The 14,048-nt window shown below is 40.8% G+C and overlaps 1 protein-coding gene across 1 annotated transcript in view; it reads left to right on the plus strand.

Annotated features, from left to right (window-relative positions):
- esamb (endothelial cell adhesion molecule b) overlaps nucleotides 1-14,048 on the plus strand; it is a gene marked incomplete at its 5' end in the record, with an annotated part of 51,115 nt that overhangs the window by 29,219 nt on the left and 7,848 nt on the right. Inside the window, 3 exons of the mRNA XM_084559115.1 lie at nucleotides 12,379-12,524; nucleotides 13,144-13,345; nucleotides 13,722-13,877. Of these exons, the coding sequence (XP_084415241.1) occupies nucleotides 12,379-12,524; nucleotides 13,144-13,345; nucleotides 13,722-13,877 (504 nt within the window). The remainder of the gene's footprint in view (nucleotides 1-12,378; nucleotides 12,525-13,143; nucleotides 13,346-13,721; nucleotides 13,878-14,048) is intronic.

The raw sequence follows: 14,048 nt of genomic DNA on the forward strand, positions 1-14,048 counted from the left end.
GGGCAGCAGAGCCATCACTAATGACCATCTGAGCCCGACTCGCCTCCACGTCTGCCTCTTTAAGGATGGAAAATATTTGCTTTCAGTTTTATTAATTATAGCATTTTAAACCAATAAAGGTCACGTGTTTGGAATACTTCACATATTCCTTTTTTTTTTAATTTTAATTAAATCATACTCCTTTTTTTCTCTCTCATGCATTTTCCTGTTAGGACTTCTATCAGGAGAGATGCAGTGAATCCTCTCTGCCTTCATGTCCTAAATACATGTTAAAATGATGTGCTATAATTAGGATTATTTTTAAATATTGATTTAGCCTATATAATGGCTTCTGCACCAGGTGACGTTAATAATTAATCTTCTCATTTCTCTGCTCAAGGTAAAGATAGACATTGAGACGTGAGGTGTGGTGAGCTTTGACCTCAATGTCTTGTCTTGTTTGAATTTGACCAAGACGAGATGTAAAGTAATGAGTTCTGGAGGGACTCTGGTGATGATTTGGAGTTTTGTCAAAGATTAGTTGGAAGTTTTATTGATTTGTTTTGATGTAGAGTAAAATTTGGATTAAATGTACTAAAGAGCTTCTCATGAAATCAATGTACGTGGATCAGATGCCTGCGTAGGGACAAGTTATTTGCTAACTCTCCAGTTCACATCAACTTTTGGTGACTTTTAGCTCATTGTTATGGTTTTACCGCACACGACTTGCACCATTTTGGTCCTCAAAGCACTCTAAATCCTTAGGTTTTCTGCAAAAAAAGCTCAACAAAGTGGTGAATGTAGTGGACGATATTTCAGTCGTAGAGACCAAAAGCAGAGCTCAAACAACACTGGACTTCAGTTAAGCAATAGACAACACATCTACTAACATTTGTTATATTTAAGATATCGTCAATATTAACCGTCCATAGTGATAAAATGTTGATTGCTCTTCTCAAATAGTCATAAAATCAAATCTAGATTTAAAAGTCTCGGGTAGGTTTTCTATAAGCAGTAAGGTAGCACCCATAGGTTCGGTTAAATGTGTTTTCTCCACAGAAGTGAAGCTTTAGTCAATGAAAATAAACCCAGCTGAATATATATTGATTAGTAACCTCAAAGTGAGTTATATGGATTGGATTTCACTTCATAAAATCTATACCTGGGCTCTGGGACTTAAGCCCACCGTAGAGTGTCTTTTTAAAAGGTGAAGTGAGACAATCTCTTCTAATTACTGGACTTCTGAACCGTGAATTAGCTTTGAATTGTAGAATAGCTCAGACACTTTCAGAAGAAGTCTTTTAGTGTCACTGAACAGAGAAGGGACTACTATGTAAAATAAAACTTGCTGTTACCCTTGCTATAAAACTAGCAGAGACTGGAAGTTACTATGCTTTGTCAAAGAAAATGTCCAGCACATTTTAACACATTATTAGACTTTAACTAGTGCAATAAATTGGGAAAGTTAAAATACTGGTCTGTCACGATTGGTGAATCTCAGCTGAGCAGCAGTAACCATGGCATCCTTTTGTTCAGAAAATAATAGAAAAAGGCCAATTGGAAGCAACAGTTTTGATGCGCTCATAATTCTGCCTTATCAGGGTTTCCCATACAATGTTAATACTATGGCAGCCCGCCAGGGTCTCGTAATAAATCAAAAACATTTTTGCATGTCTCAAACAACGTTGTGCTTGCTTTGTTTTTCCTATTGCCCCAGAAAGCGTCTCTACACACATACCGGTCACTCAATTGAATTTAACCTTACGGAGAAAACGGCACAGGACTCACGTCTCATGTTCGTGTTCTTGATTTATTTATTTTTTTTAGACCATGGAGATTTAAAATTTATTTTAAGAGAGTTGTTCAAAACCCGAAGGAAACGCCTCCAGACGTTACGCTAACTAGCTTAACTTTATAACCGCTAGCTAGCAAAGTTAGATTGAGGTCAACAGTTTATTATAAATTAGATTTCTTTGCTGATACTTTATTTAATCTTACATACACTTGCCCATAGAATGCCACATCTCAACAGCATTATACAGTAGTCCTGTATATGAACTGATTGCAGGCTGCTATTATTTGTCGCTAAAGAAGGACTGAAAACGCATGATCTTATTCTAAGAGCCATATACTGTATAAATAATAATAAAAAAATGCTTATTAAACCACTTTTGCTGTTTCCACCTGTTTCCTATCTGCCCGTGCTGCCAAATCAACAAGAGAAAGAAAGAGTTTCACTTTCCAGAAGTTTAAATATGCATCCAAATTACTTCTCACCCCACAACTCTCCCGTGAACTTGGGATTCATCTGACGTTGTATACAGATTATGAGCCTCATCCTGTAATTCCTCTCAGAAGAGAGCTCAGTGGAAATCTGAAATCAGATCACTCAGCTTCTTAATTACAGCCCCGCTGCATTAAGCCCTCCCCGTGTCCCAAAGGCGGTAAAGAGGCAGTTGAGGGGGGTGGGGGGGCCTCAGCCGCCACGTTTCGACCCCAGACTTGTGAGGCAGCGGCCCTATCAGCCCTCACTCTGTCACTCTTGCCGGCACAGTTCGCCTCGTGCGTGGTAACACATGACAGATCTGGGAGATAAAACGGCCAAGCCTCGCCTCGCTGCCACACTAATGGTTTATAAATATCTCCTTCAAAGACCCGAGACGGCGCGAGGGGTGGCGTTGTGGTTATGGGCTCTGTTGTGGTGTTACATTGCAGACCCATTTAAGCTCGGAGTTTGCCTTTCATTTCCTGCCACTAGGACCCAAGAGCACCCTGGAAGAGGGGTTAGGAAGGGCACGGTGGGACTTGTGATGGACAGCTGGGATGAAAAGGCATCCAGTAGTCAGACTGACCAACTCACCAGAACCAAGAGATTCAGATTATTTACACAGCTCTGACATTAATTCCAGCACTTAAACCTAAACCTTTTATTCAGGTCGCATTAGTCACAACAACAGTCGTCTTTGTTTTCCCTGCGTAAACACCTATATCCCCTGTGTGCGTGAGGTATTTGCATGTGATCAAAGCCCGCTGCACCCTCCTTCCTCCGCTATAGAAACCCGCTCCTCTGTTTCCCCTTTTGCTCGTCTTGTGTGTTGCGTTCAAAGGGCATTTGTGGTTAAATGTGTCAGACATCAGACCTGTAAGGAGAAGACACTGGAGGCATCCAGCATAAACACAAGCACGCATTCCTCTGCTGCTGCGAATGCATAATCATGTATGTAAATAAACGTCGTAAGGCGAGTCGGAGGACAAACTGGTGGTGTGTAAAAAAGCTTCAAAAGGCCGCCGGACCGTAGCGAGAGAGAGTATAACACCCACACATACACACACACAGTTGAAGGTGATTATCAGAATTTGTGATTGCAGTAATCTTGTTTCTGATGATTTAATGTCCATGAAATCATTGTTACTGAGCAATTAACAAGCCCTGTTATCTTAAATTTGATTGAACCTCACGATGTACCACACCGCCTCAGTCCTTTTTATCTGGGCCAAGCCTCATCCGTCCACCATTGTGTATGTAGACAATAGCATGGATGTGGCGGGTGTCAGAAGAAATGAAGAGTTTCAAAGACGGTTTTAGTCATTTCCTCTCAATGTACACCAGTATTATATATTGCAAAAGAAGTGGCCAGGCTCCCAAAATAGCCAGAAACATTAGAGTAATCTTTCCAAATAGCTAAACTAAAGGAATCGTCAAATGTCTATACCAGGATAGTTGGGATAGGCTCCAGCCCCCCCGCGACCCTTCACAGGACAAGCGGCTACAGAAGATGAATGAATGAATTTACCAGGGTTTAACGGGAAGATTGATGGCGCTGTCGTGTGTGTGCACAGTAAACCTGGAGGTTAGCTCAGCTTCACATCACGACTTGACTTCAGAGATCTGCCCACCAACAACTCTGAAGCTTCGTTTAGTCCTTACAGAAAGAAATCTAAAAAGGTCAGCGTGTGTGTGGTCTTGGAGAACGTGCTTTTACTCTTTTTGTGGCAAACAATGTCCTGGTGCAGTTATTGTTGCCAAGCAACCAGAGCATCAAGGATACACTGCAAATGTTTCCATCATGAAGTTCCAGCAGCTGATGACATAAAACCACAAAAATAATACATTAATAATTCTGTTTTTGCACAGAATACGTCGACATGTTACTCAGTGAGCTTTACTTTTGCTTTTAAGCATATTTGGGAACTTTGGACAGAGCCATGCTAACTGTTTCATAGTTTATGCTAAGCTGAACAACTCACCTTCTGCCTTTGGGTCTGTTCTTAAAGGGGAATTACCGTTTTTTACAACCTGAACCTTATTTCTGGCATAAAATATGATTGTTTACTCACCCATATAACTTTGGTGTCATTTGGAGTCGTTCGGACGATATTTAGATCCCGCAGAGCTCCGCGTATATCCATATAGTGGGAGTGACTGGGGCACCGAAACGCAGCCTCTAAATAACGCATTATCTGCCGCGAAACTCGTTCATTTCAATCTACAAATCTACAGGTAACTCCGGACTCAACGGCGAATAGCACTAGCGTATCATAACAAAATATTGGCGAAATGAACGAGTTTCACAGCAGATAATGCGTTATTTAGAGGCTGTGTTTCGGTGCCCCAGTCACTCCCACTATATGGATATACATGGCGTTCCGCTGGAGCTAAACATCTTCCGAACGACTCCAAATGACACCAAAGTTATATGAGTGAGTAAACGATCGTATTTAATGCCAGAAATAAGGTCCAGGTTGTAAAAAGCAGTAATTTCCCTTTAACGCAAACTCAGGAGAGCGATACCAAATTTCTAACATTACTAAACCTTTGCTTTAAGCATGCCATTATTGTTGTATTGTTTATTATTACAGGTGTTAATGTTATTTATTGATAACTGTAGGGATGTATTAAATGGCTGCGTTTCTTTGGGTATCGATCGTCACTGCATTGGAAGTAAAATGCCTAAAGATGGTGGTTCTCATTCTCCCGTTAAGGTGCCGTTAAATCAAAGAGCACTGATCTAATTTTTCAATTACGGAAAACAATGTGGAAATAGTTTCTGTTAAACAGTTTTTATTCAAGTGAATGGAAATAATTCTGATGATTTTGCAAAATGATAGCAGCCGAGTAAGATGACGGCGATCATGCGATTACGTAAGAGCTGTGATAGGCTTACTGTTTGTTGCAGGATCTTGGGTTTTGACCTGAAACTACCTCAGTCTCTTTTATCCCCGAAATAAAAGAGGTTTTCCCACGTTTTATCTGGATGGATAAATTGATTAGAGCTTCTAACTGTTTATTGACATGTGACATATTGAAACTCAACACACAAACATGCTCAGAAATGATCAGATCAAGTGTTTACTTTTTATGAGGTGCTAAAATTTTCCTATCGCACTTATTAGGTTTACACCACGACATCTCATTGCGATTGAAAATTCCTTCTGATCGAGTCAGTCTTTTCCGATTGTGTTGTTTTTGTATTATTTTATTCTGAGTATTGGAGCATTAGTGTCCATGTCAAACCACAGCTCTGTGGTTTGACATGTTAATGTTCACTACGACCAAAATAGCTTTGCAGACTCAAACTGTTTCCACTTACAACTTAAGCTGCCACTATTTCTTTTGTGAGTGGGCTGCTGCATCTGCTACAGCTCTGAAGGTGATAATGTTAAAAGAAAATCATTTTTACGTGTTTTCTTTTTTTTCGTTTGCATGACTTCACAATGTGTCTGTTTGCGTAAAAGCTGTGTGACTTTGCAGTGAGAACCAGAAGGAGGTTGTAGGGGTTTGGAGCCACGTGCGCGAGGAGAATCAATTTGAACACAATCAAAAGTTAAGAGGGATTAAAGCTAGTGTGATGAGATAGCACACTCAAAACGGTTTAAAATAGCTGCAGAGATTACACTAATGTAATCCAATTTAAAGGAGCCTTCCCCAAATATTTATTATTGAAGCACCATCTGCTTGAAGCCTGTAGGGTCAGTCCAATAGGCAGTTTTACACCAACAAGGCTATTTTGTTGTCCTACATTCCTGCCGGTCCTGCCTGTCAAAAAGTCGGAGAATAACCCATTTTTTTTTTTTCCTGGCTCAGTTCTTTGTTCACATTGGTCCACATTTGACATCAACAAATCTATTGAATCGCTCTGCAGTCAGTGTTAAAAGTAAAACTCCGGGTCATTCAGATTTCTTAACCAGCCAGGCTAATGATCGATTTGTAATGAGTAAAAGGAATCTGATCCTTTAATAATTCACGATCACGTTGTCTTGTCCTGTCAAGCATTTATGGGTCATTTTAATACTTTGTTATCGCCACTCTGACACAGATCCCAGCTCAGCACAGACAAAACATGCCGCAGAGCTCAAACAGGCGTCGATTCATCTACAGCAGCCGAGAGCACGAAACTGGGATTTCCTTTTTTATTTTCATGCAGCACATGGTTGGATAAAATAAATACTTTTAATTATATAATGTAGATTTTTGTTATGACAAATATCCGTAGGCCTATGGCAGCGTAGAAAGATTTTATATGTTTATTGCATCTCATTCATTGGGTATAAGATCATCATATATAACAGTGTTGACACCTTTAAAATGTTTAATAGTGATGTTTTGCATATGCAATTCATCCTCAAGACTCTAAAGACATTTGTGAGAAGATTACATTGATTGTACATAGAAAAAAAAAATCTCCTTTTATCAATCACATTTAAACACTGACTCCAAAACCCCCGTTTATTATTTCAGTTTTCAGAACAGGTTAGCCTTTCAGTTTTTCGCATGGGATCACAGTCTACTAAAACTTCAGTTCCTAAAAAGGAGGTGAAACTCTCCTTCCTCTTGATGTCTTCTCAGGGTTGAATGCTGAACGATGTTTTCTTTCTCTTTTTCGTACTTTCAAGCGAGTCACCGCAAACATTCTCCCTGCTTGACGACTCCATGTTGTCTCGAATTGTGATTGGTTCAGCAGATAGAACAATAAAACGAGTCAGACTCACAGTTGTATTTTTCTCCGTCTGTTCCACCCCTCGCTCCACCCCAGCTCCTCCGTCTTGTAAAAATGTCGTCAGCTCTAGCTTGGAAAAAAAAAAAAAAAAAAAAAAAAGATGGCGACGGCCAAATACCAAACTCAAGGCTTCAAAACGGTAGCTCCCACAGTGGATGGCACGATATTGCATACTGTAGTTCTAACTCGACCGCTACGCTAACATCAACAGCTCAGCGTTCTGGCGTCAACTTTGCTCTGAAGCCGAAAACAAATGCCCTCTAAGCTAATTATATTTGTATCAACTCCAGCTGTACTTGTGGGTTTTGATGCTAATTTGCAACTGTTAGCATGCTAACACAAAACCAAGACAGTGAAAATAGTTATCGTCATTCCTCCGTAGCATCCGTATATTAGCATTGTTATTGCAGCTTGGCCTCACAGAGTCGCTAGCATGAATGCAGCTCTACTTTCCATTCGCAAAAGAAGCGATGTTTTTGTGTTTTTCTCTTTTTATTTAAATACAGTGAGCAATTCTAAGATTCACATGTCGTATTTAGTTCTGAGAAATTGTGTTTTTGAATTTTTAAATGGATAAATGGACAAAAATAAAATCAGAAAACCTATAATACTTAAATAATTATCTGTTGCAACTTTTATTTAGTTACAAGAAAGGCTGTAAAAGACATGTCACCCTCTAACAAATAAAATGTTTCGTGTGAATTTACGAAAATGCACATTGGTGTCAAACCAAGAGTCATAAAATACTAATAAAGTTTCAGGTTTCCTTTAGATTATTGTTCATTTTTAAGGAAACAGATCCGCCCCGTTGTATCGACACGGGGGGGCAGAGGGGAAGAGGTGTAAATGCAGAGTAAATCTGCGCCTCGGCTAAAGCTTTAGCTCCAGAGAGGGACTCACATGAGAGAAAGACATGGGTGGAAGCAGAGATTACTCTGGGAGATAGAGTGGGGCTGGTTAAAGAGGATCAGTTTATCTTCACACAGGCCTACATGGCTCCCTGAGGGTTTTCAGAGAGGGACTGACTTTTTTTTTTTTTTATCCTCCGCCTGATCATAACAGCGCAGCAGAATTAGGTTTGGTTGCCTTGTTACACATGCAAATTACATGTATTTCAAAAAATAAATGAGGCACCTACTTGTTTATTTTTAGACACCTGCTCAGTCTGCTTTTCAAAATCTCATGTTTACACGGCTGCTGCATCAGATTACACTTCATTCACTGACGTGTTGAGTCTTAAATTCAGAGATTTTATCAGTTTTGGTGAAATGATGATTTCCTCTGAGGCTTCAAGTCATGATAAAATGATCGGTTTTATTCATATGGCTGTGCTTCCCCCTACGGACGACTTATGTTACTGCACGAGACACACTTTTTGGTCCGTTAATTGTGCCCCGGCTCAGACATGCATGACACGGCTGACTTGCCTTTGATTACTCTGTGTCGTCCTGCGAGTCCAGACTCCTGCCGTCTTAAATGCTTTTGCAGCCGAGGCTCCGCCGCTATCTCACAGCCAGGATGCCCCGCAGGAAAAGTAAAAACATTGTTTATTCTTAAAAGAAGAATCCTATTAACAGATATAAAGCGTGGCTAGACTGAACAATAGCCTCTGGCAAAATATAATTAGGACAGAGTTTACAGAGGTTATAGTATCATATCTGCATCCTCTTTATTAGCCGCTTTGTCAGATTTATTTCTTTTATTTTTTATTTTTTACCCTCTGGTGAAGGATTGACTTCGTGTCCATGTCCACATCTTTGAATTGTCTGTGTCCTGCGGCCGCACACACACACACACACACACACACACATCCCAGATGGAGACTGCCACGGATTAGTGAAGATTTTCCTTCATTTAATAAACAATTGAGTGACACAGTTCTGAGGATAAACCTGCTCAAAGAAGCACAAGAATAGTCTGGAGTTAGGAGGCTACAGGGCATTATCCTACTTCATCACCAAATATCTGTGTATCATTCAGAATTACTGTCTGCACGCGTCGCTGCAGGCTCCCAGCAGCTGCCGTTCATTCACATCAAGAAGCAGCAGAGTCTCATCCACCTACTGAAAAAATAAATAAATAAATAAACAAATAAACCCTAATCCTTTCTGATTGTGTCTCTTGTATACGACATATATTAATCATCATATAACATCAGACGAGGCGAGATGCCCCAGACATTTATCTGTGCTGTAATGTCAACCAGGCCAGACTTTTTTCTCAGGATTGTTACGTAATTGTCATAACACGCCGCCTCATTGGTTGGCTGCAGAGACAATGGCTGGTGGAGATGAAATCTGCGCTGTAACAGGATTTATGAGGTAAAAAACTATGTTTTAAATCTTAAAATAGATTTTTTTTTTTTCTCTCTCTCTCTGCACCCTGGGCTCCTGTACATTCTCAATCAACCACAGGCTGATATGTGCAGGAACGGTAATGATAAATATATTAATCTCATGCAGTGTACATGCTCAATAGACGGCTTTACTACTCTTTACCTTGGAGACGAGACGAGATAGATAGGAAGGCGCGCTTTAGGATTAGATGGAGGAGGATTTCTGCGTTTTACGTCTCGGCAGTACACATCAGACGGCCTGACATCCTTTCATGTGTTGAGGAAAAAGCACCGTCACAGAGTTCAACATTGCCACTGGCGACGTTGGACAAACTGTGATAGCTTTGGTCACTTTCATGTGTTACAGTCACCAGGTGCAAACTTTAACATCTGCAATACATATTTGATTAAATGCTAGAAGATAATGACTGTTCTGTCTTTATTTTTTCTTTCTTTTCAGCACAATAACACTCAAGATTAACCTGGTTGATGAAGTAAACTAAAACACTAACTGAAATTAAATTGTCATTGTTAAAGAATGTGTTTCTTTTCTGCTTTGCTCTTGTTTTCCTTAGAGCGTCGACATTAAACCCAAGTTGTGGAGCCAGATTAATCATTTGCGCAACCTTCATGTCATCTTAAATTTATTTCTTGGTGAATTGAGTTGACCTTGAAGTTTTCTGTTTTTAAAATCATACACATATATGTAATGTAATCTGCAACTCTAATATAATCTACGTAAAACCTATTTGCTCATTCATAAATTAGACGTGTGTTCTCCATTGTACGTGAAATCTGGATTTACTAACAAGGACAGGAGGTTTCTTGAAAGACAGTGAAGTTGTGGTCTTTGTTAAAATGTGCGTGTACCATATAAACTTACCTTTACAGACCAAGACATTCAAAATTCAGTTAATAAAAAGCATCTAAGCAGATCTGAAAGCAATGAAATCCTTAAAGATTTCTTTACAAGTAAATAAAATAACTATGCTGTGAAATAAAGCTTTCTGAAATCTTAAAAGTTTCTGGTTCAGATTATTTATAGTCCATTTTGCCCAATTTTGTTGAGCAGAAGATAAATTCGACTGTCAAGATGCAATGTTTTATTAGACTAGGTCATTAAATGCTCTTATGTGCTTCTCTTTTACCGCTGTGCCTCATTTTCAAACTCTTTAATATGTGAAATCCACATATTATCCAGAGAGATATTGCGTGACAGAAATGATTAAAAGTGAAGCGGAGTGATCTGCTAATTGTAAATTAGAGAATATGAAAGCTGCTGGGATGGGGGTCGCGGCGCTGAGAGAAGTGACCATGTGTTACATCATATCCATGACCAGCTGAGCTCTTTCGCTCACGTGAGGTGAGAGGATTGAGCCTGGGATTGTTTAGGGATTAGTCAGCAGGACTTACCAGACTCGGAGGTTGAGAAATTAAGGGACGGGAACGCCGCAGTGGTCGGGTCACATTGTCACAGGATCAATAAGGCGGCACTGAATCACCGCAGCACAGCTACATGAAGAGAAATAAGTTCCTTCATCTTCTTCTTCTTTCTGCCTCTTCCATAAACGCTCTATCTATCTTTCTCCTCGTCTGCACCCCCTCCAACCCAGCCCCCAACACCACCACCACCACCACCACCCATCGCCTAATTCTCCTGCCCTGCCAAAGGAGGAAGGCGTGCCCGGCTGAACAGATGTGGAGATCTCAGCTGGCCGCCTGTGGATCACATCACTCTATTTTTCTCTCTCTCTCTCTCTCTCTCTCTCTCTCTCTCTCTCTCTCTCTCTCTCTCTCTCTCCACCTACCTATATTTCCCATCTTTCCAGTTCAGCACACGAGGGACACTTTTCACCATCTGCAGTTACAGGATTTAGTGGCAGCTGTAGCTCTTGTTTTATTATTGCTATTATTATTATTTTATTCTTTTAACCAAGCTTCAAACTGGAGACACAGACGGACATCGGCTGCTGGGATCAGTTGATCCAGCTTCAGCTGTCCAGTTCGGGTGACTGGGCACCCTGTGAGTTAGACCTCCTCCTCTGATTTTTATTTTTATTCCTCTTCCATCTTTTGCTTTTCTTTTTTTCCCCCTCTTTATTTGTCAGATCATCAGCTCATCCTGGTGGTTTTCTGTCACAGCTTTCTTCTGCTTGTTTTCTGGTGGGAGAAGTCATTGAAGTTTGTATTTCTTCATAGTTTGGGGCTAAAACGTCTTTAGTGAGAAGTGAGAAGGATGAGAGAAAAAGAGAGCGGTCAGGATGCATCAGCTGCTTCGTGGTTTCTTGACTTTTGTGGGAACGCCTCTTGATTGATGATGTTTCAGATCATCATTTTTGGTTTGCTAAAGTCGTAGAGCTTAGATTTATTTATGTGTTTTGCTTGGATGCACTATGAAAGTTTGCTCCAGTTTCTTTCCTTTTCTTCTGCTGGTTTATGATGTGATATGTTTGACTTGCTCTAAAGTGTGCAGAAGTCAAAAGGACACACGCACATTTGTCTTGGAGGCTAAAGAGATGTTAATGAGGCTGTTGTTAACAGATCAGATGAGGGTTATAAAACCCAGATTGACCACAAAATTCAGTAATCGTTGTTTGTTCTCATTTTGACTCCGCACAACTCTCCCACATTTCTTGTACTTCTTAGCCCAGTCTTAGCCCTGTGCCATTTTTTTTCCGATTCCAGCAATGAAGGATGTACATAACACACATTTACGAAATGAAAAAGAAGCAGAAAAGATCAAGCGATACAAAAAACAAACAAAAAAAAATTGATTTTTCAAGATGTTATTGCCAGATATTCATTTGTTTGTTTTCAGTTTCATAAATGTGAGGATTTGCTGTCTTTTCCTACTTAATATAATTGTTTCGAACAGTTGGTCTGACAAAACATGACGCTTCAAGATGTCACATTTGGTTTCGGTAAATATGCCTTTTCTTTTCCTCTGTGGTCTGACCCTTTAACTGGGAAAATAGTTTTAGTTGAAGCCCTGACAAAAAAAACACTGAATGTTGATGTAACGTATTAAAAACCACGCGTCCTCTTCTGTTGTCGCTGTCGTTCAAGGTGACACCCAGAAGGTGGAGTTCCCCAGAAAAGAGATGGAGGTGGTGAAGGGTCAGATGGTGGTGTTGCAAGCCTGGTACACCCCCACGACGGACATATCCAAAAACACCGTCATTTGGCACTTCACGGGGAACGAGTCGAAGCAGGTGAGGAAGCCTGAAATGATCCAAAGTTGACCGTGCTCTGACCCCTTGTGGAGACCAGAGAGCTTCTCTAAAGGGATTACAGTGAAGTTCAATGTGTGGCTGATCCTCTGGCTGCTCTAGCAGAAGCATCACGCACCATCGGTTGAATACATAAAGCACCAAGGCTGTCTTCTCTTCTTCTAAGAGCATGTCTAGTGTTGCATGACGCCGTTACATCGTGACAAACTCATCTAATGATCTTTAAGGTGAAACACGATCTGTAGAGATTAGGATTAATGCTAACGCCACTGCTGTCGTCTAATTCGTCACAGCGGGAATGGAGGTAACGGAAACACGCCACTAATGATGATTCTACCTCCTATATGTTGCATGTATATACAGCACGCTTCATGACTAATATAATCTAAACTGTTTCAGTGTCCGACGCTGGCGAGCTTATCTCAAACAGAAAATCAGCCTAAAATTCAACGTCCACCATCTGTACATGTCAGGATTATCTTTATGAAGGACTGTTCTTAATCTGCACATCTTAATATGGCTGCAGCCAATAAATTAAAACCATATCGTTTAAGTCTTTTAATTTATAAACCAGTGTTTTTTTGTTTTTTCCCCGTGGCAGGTGATAAACTTCAGCTCAGGCGAGGTGGGGCACGGCCAGAACGAGTTCACCAAAAGAGTGGGCTTCAGCGCGACCATGCCCTCGGCCAACCTCTCCATCTACATCAACAACACCCAGGAATCTGACTCGGGTCTCTACTTCTGCAGCGTTATCGTGCCCAAAGCTCCCGGCCTTTCCGGAGAGATGCGCCTTCATGTCAAAGGTAATGGTCTGCAGCTTCAGAGGGATTTCAAAGGTTAGATTTAATCAGGACCGTCTGCAGTGCAGCTCGCGCATTTCATTTGAAGATTTGGGGCAAAGCAGAAGCAGCAGAACCAGCCTGTTAAATAATCATATATTTATACGAGAAAGCGACGTCCAAATATAACTGCTGTTATAAGGGATTCCTTGGTCTCTGAGGTCACTATGTCATCCTCAAGCAGCAGATGGAAACAGAAGAACATCTACTTATTCTCATGCAGTGCAGCCACTGCGGCAGATTAAATCTAACATATGTACAAGTTCAAGAAGGGGTCAGTGATCCTTCGTTCTCATCTTCGCATGTGTTAACTTGATGACACTGTCTGCTCTGGGCCCAGTCCCTCCTTCTCCACCAGTGTGCACCATGACGGGGGACCCGGTGGTGAAAGGCAACGTGACTCTGAGCTGTAAGTCCAGTCATGGAAAACCAGCCCCGCAGTACAAATGGACCAAGGCTGCACCCATGTCTGAGGTCTTCTTCTCCCCGATGCAGAGTGAGTACTTGCATGTACAGCCATGACACACCAAGATGACGGTGTTGTGCCATCAATAAGCGTCCACGGCCCTAGTTTTTAAGTTTAAAGTCACGCAGATGGATCTTCTCATTTTAAATCTTCATCTCTTTCACATCAACATGATTATTTAGAGTTAATAAACTGTGGACC

This window comes from Chelon labrosus (genome assembly GCF_963514085.1).
Source record: "Chelon labrosus genome assembly, chromosome: 13".
Lineage (NCBI taxonomy): Eukaryota > Metazoa > Chordata > Actinopteri > Mugiliformes > Mugilidae > Chelon > Chelon labrosus.